Source organism: Spermophilus citellus, assembly GCF_964194105.1.
Source record: "Spermophilus citellus genome assembly, chromosome: 6".
Lineage (NCBI taxonomy): Eukaryota > Metazoa > Chordata > Mammalia > Rodentia > Sciuridae > Spermophilus > Spermophilus citellus.
The window spans coordinates 109,788,231-109,800,773 of record NC_138187.1 but is presented as its reverse complement, the minus strand read 5'-3'; the positions used below and the strand labels follow the sequence as shown (position 1 = coordinate 109,800,773).

The 12,543-nt window shown below is 33.4% G+C and overlaps 1 protein-coding gene across 1 annotated transcript in view; it reads left to right on the top strand.

Annotated features, from left to right (window-relative positions):
- SMYD3 (SET and MYND domain containing 3) overlaps nucleotides 1-12,543 on the top strand; it is a 762,780-nt gene that overhangs the window by 170,907 nt on the left and 579,330 nt on the right. Inside the window, exon 2 of the mRNA XM_081300183.1 lies at nucleotides 3,718-3,781. Coding sequence (XP_081156309.1) covers nucleotides 3,718-3,781 — 64 coding nt within the window. The remainder of the gene's footprint in view (nucleotides 1-3,717; nucleotides 3,782-12,543) is intronic.

Here is a 12,543-nt window from a genome sequence, read left to right as displayed (position 1 = left end):
CTGTTGTTTCCTCAGTGAAGCTATTGATTTCATTCAGGGTTTTCCTCCCTCCTTCCTTCCTCCCTCCCTCCCTCCTTCCTTCCTTCCTTCCTTCTCCCACTCATATTTTGGGTTTGTTGTAGATATTTTCCAGGGTGGACTGGTGGTTGAGTTTTGCTCTCTTTGCTTTCTTCCTTCCTCCCTCGCTCCCTTCCTTCCTTCCTTTCTTTTTCTTCTTCTCCTCCTCCTCCTCCTCCTCCTCCTCCTCCTCCTCCTCCTCCTCTTCCCCCTCCCTCCGGCTCTTCTTTAAATATTTTTAGTTATAAATGGACACAATACCTTTATTTTATTTATTAAATTTGGTGCTGAGGTTTGAACCCAGTGCCTTACACGTGCTAGGCAAGCTCTCTACCACTTAGCTACAAGTCCAGCCTGAATTTTCTGTTTTTGTTGCTATTACTTTGTTTTGTTATTTGGGGAAAGTAAAGCAGATTAAAAATTATGCCACAGTTGTCATTTTCCTAGAATTATTTCTTGTAGGTTTTAAAATCTCTACTGTCTCTCTTTTTATGGAGTCAGGGTCTCACTAAGTTGCATAGGGCCATGCTAAGTTGCAGAGGCTGGCTTTGAACTTGCCTCCTGAGCTGCAAGGATCACAAAGCCACCACACCTGGTTTTCTACTGACTCTTACATTCCCTTTTATTCTTAATATGTATTTGTGAATTTTCTTTTTCTTATATAATCTTACAGGAATTATTGGTGGTATATGCCTTTCTGGTTTTGTTAATCCACTCAGTTGTATCTTTTTTTTTTTTTTTTTGAGAGAGAGAGAGAATTTTTTAATATATTTTTTTTTAGTTTTTGGTGGACACAACGTCTTTATTTTATGTGGTGCTGAGGATCGAACCCAGCGCCCCGCACATGCCAGGTGAGCGCGTTACTGCTTGAGTCATATCCCCAGCCCAAGTTGTATCTTTTTTAAAAAAATATTTTAACCAATTTTTTTATAACTAATTATTTACTTTTATGTGTTGCTGAGGATTGAACCCAGTGCCTCACACATTCTAGACAAGTGCTGCACTACTGAGCCACAACTCCAATACCTCAGTTGTATCTTTTTAAAAATATTGCCTTATGGTTATAATTTCTTACCTTATGCTTTCCTTGATTTTATCTTATTTTTAAATTTAAGTTATTGATGTGCATGTGCAGCATTAATTATCACTTTTCTTCTTTTTCAACGTATAAAGCTATAAATGCTCCAGTAAGTATTACTTTAAGTTCACCTAGCAAATTTGAATATTTTTCTGTTATTTAGTCCTAGTATATTTTCTAATCTCTGTTATAATTCTTCTTTGATCCTTGAGGTATATGAAAGTATGCTTTTAAATTCCTATGCATATGAGATTTTACTGGGTTTATTTTTGTTACAGATTTCTAATTTAATTCCTTATGGCTGGAGAAAATGATCTATATTATTGATTCTCTGGGATTTTTGAGATTTACTTTGTGTGTTAGTATGCATGAGTACTTTTAATAAATGACCAATGGGTGTCATTTATGGTATGGTTGCTTTTATAGCAATAGCTAACTTCTTCCTACACATGACTTAATGTATTCCAGGTCATTTTAAGGTCATTAATAAAAATTAAATATTGTGTATTAATATATATGTGTGCGTGTGTGTATATATATGTGTATATGTGTATATGTGTGTGTATATATATATATTATATACATATATTTAGATCTGTTATTTGTACTTTATGTATTTTGAAACTGGTACATTTGTTACTAGGTACATTAATACCTGGTGACTAGAGTCTTCTATCATTGCATTTTGTCTTTATCTCTAATAATGGGTTTGAGCTTCACGTCTCCTTTTTCTGATATTGATATAGTGACACATCTTTTTTTTCTAGTTAAATTTTGCCTGGCATATCCTTCTTATCCTGTATTATATGTCCTTTTGCTTGAAGTGTATCTCTTAAAGAACTTGTGGGTAAACTGAATTTTTTTCAAGTTTTATCTAGGAGTAACTATATAACATGGTGATTAAAAGCAAAATTTTAGGGCCAGATAGTTGGATTTGATTTGTTATTTGGGGTGTTGATATCTGGTAGCTAGAGTTTGATAATTGCAGAATGGGAGGCATTTTTTACTTTATTTAGACTTTCACTCTCCCATGTTTTATACCCTAGTCCTCACTTCTCTTCTGGTGTATTCAGGTTCTGATTTTCTATCCTGTTCCTTTGGAACCACCTGCCACATTCACTCTATGGCATTTTCCATAGTCAATTTGAACCATAATGTCTATTTTTTATCTTTGAAAGTATGGAAGTGGGCATAATAATGTCTACCTTATATTACCATTTCAGTTGTAGCATGGGTTACCAGATCTAAAGAACATTAACTTGGTGTGTGACACATTCTAACCTAATGCTTAGAATAAGGCATTCTGCTTTGTTATTGATATATTACACTTTGATTTCTAGTATTCTTGGCCACCATGAAACTATTCACTGTCTTGTCAGTATTTGTCACTATAAATGTTATCATCAGATTTATTATTTTTAGTGTATAATTCAAGCTTAAACTTTTTCTGTTTTTTTTTTTGTTGTTGTTGTTGTTATTGGGTGATTTGGGGAGATAATTTTGGAGCATGTCAAATCAGCATGTCTAAAGTAGTAATAAAATTTAATGGAATTTAAAAATCATTTCCCAGAAGGAGCATATTCATGAATAAATTATATTAAAAATGAAGACATAAAACTCTTGCATTTTATGAGTATAGAGTACATACAGGTTGAGCTTCTCTGATCTGAAATCTAAAATCCAAAATGCTAAAATCTGAAACTTCTCATGTTGACGTGACAGCACACATGGAAAATTTCAAACCTGACTTTGTGTGACAGGTAAATTATAAGTACACTAAAAATATGGTATAAAATTACCTCAGGATTTAGACTTGGGTCTCATTCCCCAGGATATCTCATTATGTATACACAAATGTAACAACAAAAAACATAACAAACAAACAAACAAACCCAAATTCAAAACAGTCCTGGTCCCAAGCATTTCAGATAAGGGATAATCAACCTGTATTTCCAAGTAATACGTGTTCTGGATTTTGAATTTAATAAAGAGAGATTAATGTCTGTATAAAGTATTTTTTTGTCTAAATAGGAATCTGTACTTTAATTAAATAGTTTTAGAAAAACAGTGGTAGTGGTTATATGTTGTATAATACTGTGAATGTACTTAATGCCACTGTATGCTAAAAATGGTTGAAGTAAAAATTTTATGTTATGTATATTATACCACAATTTTTTGTTTTTGTTTTTCGGGTACTTGGGATTGAACCCAGGGGCACTCAACCACTGAGCCACATTCCCATTCCTTTTTGTATTTTATTTAAAGATAAAGTCTCACTGAGTTTCTTAGGGACTTGCTAAGTTGCTGAGGCTGGCATTGAACTCATAGTCATCCTGTCTTAGCTTCTGAAGCTTCTGGGATAACAGGCATGGACCACCATGCCTGGCTTATTATACCACAATTTAAACAAGAGTATTAGTCATTATTTAAATGTCTCACATTGCAGTTCACTTTAAGCTGGTGTGAAAATTTAAAGGACCATACATATGGAGTAAACAGAACATGCTGATTTATATACTCTTCCTTCAACCATATATTTCTCACTCATTTCCTAATATGGATTTTTTTTTTTTTTAATGCAGGAAGGAAAAGTTGATGCGATGCTCTCAATGCCGAGTTGCCAAATACTGTAGTGCTAAGTGTCAGGTAAGACTTCTCAGCTATATCATGAAACCTTCAAATTCTCTATTTGAAAATTTGTCCCCTATTACCTGTTGGTCTATTTCTGTTTTTAAACAATCTCTGACTCATTTTTACTTGTTATTTTTCCTTCAGTTTTAAAATTAATATATATACAGGTTGAAATACTTGGGACCAGAAATGTTTCAGATTTAAAATTTTTTCAGTTTGGAATATTTGCATAGATTTTACCAGTTGAGAATCACTAACCCCCAAATTTCAAAATTTTCAGCTTGGGGGCATTTCAGATTTTGAATTTTTGAATTAGGGTTGCTGAACCGATATATGGTTAAAATATAAGCATTGTTTGTATATATTTCTGCTATGTGAAAATAACTGTCTGTTTTCCATCTTTATGCCCCCTGCCTCAATCTTATTTTCCAGAAATAACCACTTTTAATTTTCTTAGATGTCTTTGAAATATTTTCTTATGAGAATTACTAACACATTTGAATATATTTTTTCTATGTTTAAAAAAACAAATATTACTCTGGGACAATTTTTTAAAATATTTTTTAGTTGTAGATGGAAACAATCCCTTTATTTTATTTATTTTTATGTGGTGCTGAGGATTGAACCCAGGGCCTCACACGTGCTAGATGAGCGAGTGCTCTACCACTTTGCCACAACCCTAGCCCTGGGACAAATTCTTATATACCTTGATATTCTTTTAATTTAATAATCTATTTAGAAGAAAATTTATACCATCCCATAACTCCATTACATAGATACATAATAATCATAATTTCCCTGTTAATGAAGGCTTCAATTTTTTCCAGTATTCGGTTTGCTGATAATGCATCCAGCATCCTTTTATTTTATTTTTGCACACTTATTTAAATTAATTGTAGGATAAATTCTTCCTAGTTATATCAGTTAGTGAAAGGATGTATGCATTTTGAATTTTTAAATATAATGCCAAATTGCCTTCCAAGAGTTTAAATTAATTTATAATGAATATCATTGTTAATATCTTTGAAATTCCTTCAAGGATGTATAATTAACATTCAACATGACCTTTTCTTCAAAACTTATAATTAATCATTTAATACAAAATGTAATTATGCTCTAATGAATTATATCATATTAAAAAGTCTAAGTGGAACTTTTGTGACTGTGTCACAGAACTTGCCCCCACTTTTCACCCATCCTTCTTATTTCTTATTTTGTTGTGTGTATTTGCCTGCATTTGTACATAGGCACCCACATTGAGTTCCTTCCTTCTTTTAAATCTAGGTCATGCTTATCTGAGGGATTTTCTGCTATCTTATCTTCTCCTTTGAAAGTAATTTCTTCAGACCACAAACAAAGTGAGCCCCCCTTCCCCTTCTTGTGCATGCTAGGCAAGTTCTCTACCACTGAGTTATATTCCCTGATCCCAAAGTGATCTTACTAGAAAAGAAAAAAAAAAAGGTACAAAAATATCATGGGTTTGAAGTTCTAATGCTAATTCTGCCATTTTCTAGTTAAATTATCTCAGGGAAAACACAAACTCTGTAGGCCTCAGTTTTAAATCTGTGACTGATAAGCAGAGCTAGTACTTATTAGATATCTCCTATGCACCATTTAATTCCATTTAATTTTCTAAGAATCTTATGAGAATTAAGTACTATTACTATGCTCATTTTACCAATAAGAAAACTAAGGATAGAGAGGCAAGCAACTTGCCAAATATGCTATAATTTAAAGACTCTAGAGTTTGGGAAATGATTCTCAGTATCCCAATTCCAGATTTTTAACTCTTCTTTTAAATATAAATGTTACTCTTGTTTTACTTTTCTGATTAAGTCTAGATTTCCATTATCTGCTGTATTCTTTATTTTTTCTTGGCGTTTCATTTTATTTTGATAAGGATGTACTCTATCCCCAAAGAACATAAAACAAAAATGTTAAAAATAGACATTGAAAAATTTAACACTTCTTAATAAAAATAAGGTAGGAAATGTTAAAAGTACTGAATTATTTTCACCTCAATTTGTAAACCAAATATTCTGTCAAAGGAAGATCCTAGATTTATGGAAGATCACTAGCGACAACAGTAACAGAAAAGCAAAAAAAGAAATAAACTCATGTTTTTCTACAGAGTAAATTCCAGAAAGACTGTTTTATGGTGGTGTTTTAGCTCTTTTATTCATGCGAAACTCAGCTACTCATTTCTCAGAACTTCAGATTAAGCAGAATACACACAGAACTGTCAAATTATCATTTTATTTGACACAAATATTTTAGGTACACTTCCTTTCTAGTCTCAATGACCTAAACATTTATTTTTATTTTTTCCCTGTTTTCTTGAATATTTTTCCTCTCATGCTGCCTTCTCCAATTGTAGTAAAACACTAGGGGTGGGAAAAGGTCATTATCTGATTAGAATGAGTGGAGGGGTTTTGGTAGGTGGCATGTCATTTTGATTCATTATAGTATATATATTTTTACTATATTTATCAGCTGTTTACTATAGTGTCAATAAAAATGTTATCATCAGATATACTGTGGAAGGTAATGGAGAAGTAGTAAGGTGAAATATATGGTATTAGCTAGATTCTGCTCATGTGTGAGTGTATGCGGGGTGAATGGTTTTGATGTGTGTAGAGGTTTCGTCAAAAGATTGGCCAAACCATATGCATTTAAACTGCTATATTTATCTCAACCTTAAGATACAGCATTAAACACTGTAATTATTGTGGATAGCTACAAAGTAGTATAGAATTAAACTGACACACTGAACTATGAACAGTAATGAAAAGGAGGCAAAAGCAAGTGGAATGGAAATTGATATTGAGCATGTGAATTTGTAGCATAAAATCTATAATATGTCCACCCCAGGGGAACATAACTTTGGTTCACTAACTTAGCCTTTGATGTGTGGGGCTATGGCTTCAATGAGTTGTCTGAGAGAGGTTTTGTGGGTATTTCAGTCTGTAATGTGTCTTTTGTGCTCATTGTATGGCACCATTGCTGTCAGTATTCACATTTCATTTTTAAACATAAGTAACATAAAGATGTATTTTCATTATAAAAATTTACACCATATATAGTCATACAGAATAAAAAGCAAATCCTTTAGTTTCTTTTCCCACTCCTTTTTTACTGGTGGTAATCTCTTTGTGTCTATTTTGTGAGTTCAGGATACATCCCCAACTGTTATTCCATGTTTCATCTGTAGTCTCTTTATGTATGTGTCTGTGTATTAGTCTATTACAGCTGTGTAGGTACTACTTCTGATACTGACAAAATATTTTGTTATTAGTGGCTTCATATTTTTTTCCATACCTTATTGTGAGATGTCTGATTTTTACAAGAAAAATCAGTATTATTCGGTATATTCAGATCATCCAGATGATTATGAAATTATAGGGGAGTAGCAGGTTAAGTTTTTTTCTAAAAAAAGTATACTCAAAGTAGAAAATGGCAGCAATATTGATAGCAAGTAAACTAATTTTAGGCAAATTCACCAAGTATTATTTTACCTGTTCTGGGTTTAAGTTGACTCTTAATATATATGTTTATTTTTTTCTTTTGCTTTTTTGTGGTACTGGGAATTGAACCCAGGGGCACTTTACCACTGAGCCTCATCCCCAGCCTTTTTTATTTTTTATTGTATTTAGAGACAAGGGTTGCTGAGGCTGGCCTAAAACTTGTGATCCTCCTACCTCAGTCTACTGAGTTGCTGGGATTACTGGCATGCGCCACTGTGCCCAACTCATATGTACACTTCTAGTTGAATTAATTACTGAACTAAATATACAGTTTATATTCTTTTAAAAAGCACTATATTAGCAGAGAGAGGCTCTTTTTTATGTTGATAATTATGGATCTCTTTAAACATACGAATCATATTTTTGGTTTACATTTTATGCTTAGTTGTAGAATGATTTGATTCATTTTTGATGAGTAGAAAATTAATCCCACATTAGTAAGCATTTAACAGGGTAATGTAGTAAGTTGTTTTCTGGAATAATGTACTCAAAGTGGTGATAATGAGAAAAGCCAAGCCCTTTATTTATTTCATAAATAGCTCTCTGCCAGACTTCAGACTGATAGTATATACACTGATTTGTATTTCTTGATCCATTTTGACAGTGTCTGTTTAAAAAAAAAATTTTTGTAGTTGGACAGCATGTTTTATTTTTTTATTTTTACATGGTGTTGAGGATCAACCCAGTTCCTCACATGTGGAAGGCAAGCGCTCTGCCACTGAACTCAGGCTCAGCATGTCTTTTAACTGGTTCATTTACATCATTGACATTCAAAGTGATTATTGATATAGTTGCATTAATGTCTACCATGTTTTCTATTTGTTGGCTTTACTCTTTGTTTCTGTTTTTTATTTGTTTATTTATTTTGTTGTTTGTTTGTTTTTCTTTTGCAGTGCTGGGGATTGAACCCAGGGCCTTGTGCATGCAAGGCAAGCACTCTACCAACTGAGCTATATCCCCAACTCCTTTGTTTCTGTTTTTGTCTTTCACTGTTTTTCTGACTGTATGGTTTTAATTGAACATTTTATTTTATACAATTTCATCTTCTCTCTTTTACTAACATCAGTTATACTTGTTTCTTTTTACTTATATTGGTTATGCCCTGGAGTTTACAACATACATTTACAATGAATCCAAATCTGATTTCAAGTAGTACTTCTACTGCTTCACAGATACCTTAAAATAACAAAATAGAACTGTGGGACAACTAAAAAAGGTATTAAAAATATATAGTGGGAATACCAAAAGGCAAAAAGAGAGAGAATGGAACAGGTGAAATAGCTGAAGCAATAATGATTAAGAATTTCTCCAAATTAATGTCAGCCATCTATGGACTGGGGATATAGCTCAGTTGGTAGAGTGTTTGCCTAGCATGCACAAGGCCCTACATTCAATCTCCACCACCAGGGTGGGGAGGCTGATTTAATGTCAGGCACCTTACCATAAATCCAGAAAAGTCAGAGAACAATTAAATTCCCAATTTCACATCCTCCTATCTCTTATATCATTGCTGCTATTTATTTCACGTATACATAAGCATATGTGATCAAAATACATAATTGTTAGTATTTTGATCAATTAAGAAAACTAAGTGTTTTATCTTCACTTACTCTTTCTGATGCTCCTCCTTTCTTTATGTAATGCCAGCTCCCAGCTTTTATCAGTTTCCTCCTCTGTACAGAATTTTTTTTTCACATTTCTTTCAAGGCAAGTCTACAGGCAACAAATTGCCATTTTGTTGTTTGTCTGAGAAAGTCTTTATTTCTTTGCTTTTGAAGGATAATTTAATAGCGTACAGAACTGGAGATTGGTGAGTTTTTTTTTTCTTTTTTTCTTTCTTTCTTGTAGCACTTAAAATATTTCACTCTACTTCCTTGCTTACCTGGCTTCTGAGAAGTTTGGTATAATTTTTATATTTGTTCTTCCATAGGTAAGGTGTTTGTTTTAGTATATTCTGTGTTGCTATCAAGGTATTTCTGTGACTAACTGACTTATAAGGAATAGAAATTTATTGACTCCTAGTTCTTGAAGCTGGAAAGTTCAATAACAGGTCATCATATAGCCATGGTTTTCTTACTGCATTATCACATGGCAGAAGGACAGAGAAAGAGCAGGTCAAATTCATCCTTTTGTAATGACAGTAATGCTACCTGTGAGGGTACAGTCTTCTGGCTCAATCACTTCTTAACTGTCTCACCTCTTTGAACTATTACAATGGCAAGTAAGTTTCAACAAAAATTTTGGAGGGGACAGATGTTCAGAATGTAGCACTATTTATTTCCTTTGACCTCTTTTGAGATTTTTAAAGTCTTTGATTTCCTGTAGTTTGACAATGACAATTATCCTGCAAGTGTTCTCTGAGTTTTCTGGATCTGTGGTAAGGTGCCTGACATTATATTTATTAAATTTTTTTTGGTGGTGCTGCGGACTGAACCCAGGGCCTTGTTCATGCTAGGCAAACACTCTACCAACTGAGCTATGTCCCCAGTCCCTAGGTGCCTGACATTAATTAATTTGGAGAAATTCTTAATCATTATTGCTTCAGCTATTTTACCTGTTCCATATATTCTCTCTCTCTCTCTCTCTCTCTCTCTTGCCTTTTGGTATTCCCATTACATATTTCTCATACCTTTTTTAGTTGTCCCACAGTTCTTGGAAATTTTTAAAAAATATTTTTAGTTGTAGATGGACACAATACTTTTGTTTATTTAGTTTTTTTTACATGGTGCTGGGGATTGAACCCAGTGCCTCACATGTGCTAGGCAGGCATTCTACCACTGAGCCACAACCATAGCCCTTTTTTTGTTTTTATAAGTCTCTTTTCTCTTTTCCAGTTCTGATGGTTTTTATTGAGATATTCTTAAGCTCTAAGATTCTTCCCCTAAATATGTGAACTTTCCCAGTAAGCCCAACTGAAACATTCTTCATTTCTGTTTTGGCATTTTTTACTAATATTTATTTCTGGATTTTTCTTAGAATTTTCATGTCTTTCCTTAATTTTCATGTCTGTTCTTGTATGCTGTTTTCTTTAACTATTAGAACTCTTAGCATATTGATCTTAGTTGTTTTAAATTTCCAGTCTGATAATTCCACCACCCCTGACATATGTACTATATGTACTATACTAGTACTTATGTTTGCTGTGTCTATTCAAATTTTATTTTTTGCCTTTTAGAATGCCTTGCAATTTTTTCATGATGACGAACCATGATGTACTGACTGAAATGACATGAAATTTGTAAGATATAGAAAATGACAAACTCCAAAATAGTGTAGCTTGGGAAGAGGGAGTGAGGAAAAAACCCAAATATTAATTACATTGATCCTTTCCCAAATACATTCCTTCCAAGTGACAAAGACAATCCCTAGGAAGGAGATATTCATCAAGCCTAAAATGGCAGTCTCTGGGATGAAGCCAAAACTTTGATCCTTCCCCAAATAAGGGAAAGAGATAAGCCTTGAATGTTGATCTCAGACCCTCCATTCTTCCCCAAGTAAAAACATTACCCAGAAATTTCAAATTCTCACAGCCTGTTTCCTTAGTGTCCAAATTGACACACTCTGTCAATAATTAAGTCACCTCTCTGTGTAGCATATATAAGCACAGATTCCTCCTTTGGCCAGCAGCTCATTTTCCATATGGAAAGTGTGTCCACCAGATGTATGAACCACCACTGAATAAAGGTTTTGCTGATTCCTGAAGTTTGCATTTGGCTCAGTCATTTGTGCTAACACTATTAATAGGTATTTATTAATGTGGTTGGGTGTGGGGATAAGAATGGGTAGGGAGTGTGTTATGGAGTCCAGTAATTAGGTCTTGGTTTTTTGATGAACCTTTGCCTCTGATTGTGAGCTTCACACAACTTGTCAGTTTAGGATTGGCTAGTTTGAATAGTCTCAGAGATCTTGGACTATGAGGGTTGATTCCTAGATCCCTATACTTGACCCTGGGGTGATTAAGGCAGAAGACTATTATTTCTTAGGATATTAGGGTCTGATAGAAGAGGTGTGACTCTGAATTGTTTAGTTTACATATCAAAGAAATATTGCTGCCTTTAAGAATTGGCTATCCCTGGGAGGAATAGATTCTTGCTATATAGAAAGGTTTTTAAAAATGTATAACATAATATTATATAGAAATAAAAATTAAGTTGATTTTGGACCAATTTGCCATTGTAATTCAATAGTGAAAGGATAGTCTTTTCAACAAATTGTGCTGAAAAAAAATCTATGCGAGTTATATACATGTAAAACAAATAAATTTTAAAAACTTCTGAATAGATTATAGACTTAAACTTATAGGCTAAGTCTACAAAACTTTTAGAAGAAAACATAGGAGGAAATTTTTGGATATGACGTATGTGAAGTTTCATAGGTATATCAAAAAGCACTGAGCATATAAGACAAACTGATAAATTGGACTTCATCAGAATTAATCCCTCTGTCCTTTGAAAGAAATCATTTTAAATATGGAAAGATAAACTATAGACTGGGAGAAAATGTTTGAGCTTGCATGTGCATGCTCTGTCATGTCCCCTGCCCCAGGAGCTGGTGTGTCCAGATTGATTGATTGATTTGCAGTACTGGGACTGAACCCAGTGCTGCTTTAACACTGAGCTATATATCCAGTCCTTTTAAAAAAATTATTTTTATAATTTGAGATAGGGTTTTACTAAGTTGCTGAGGCTGGCCTTGAACTTGTACATTGTTGCTTTAGCCTCCTGAGTTGCCGAGATTATAGGTGTATGCCATTGCACCTTGCATGTTATCCATAGTTTTGAAAGAACACTTAAAATTCAGTAGTAAGATAATCCAGTAAAATAAGCAAAAGATTTGAATACTTCAAGAAGATATACATTGAAAAATATTCAACACCATTAGTCATTAGAGTAATAACAATTATAACCATAATGAGATACCACTATATTTTCACTAGAAAACCTGAAAAAAAAAAAAGAAAAAGATTTACCTTGACAAGTCCTTGCAAGATCGTGGAACAGCTGGAACCCTCATCCAATGAATTTAAAATGTTACCATTTCTTTGGGCATATTTGGTAGTTTCTAGTAACCTTTAAGTTTAACTTCTAAGTGACCCAGCAATTCTCCTATGTGTTTACCCAGGAGTTATGAAAGTATATTACCATAAAGAAAGATTTGCACATTAAGAGTTCAGTGTTCCAAACCTGGAAACAACTGAAATATTACCCCATAGGTAAACGAACAATAAACAAACACACATGCTATACTATTACT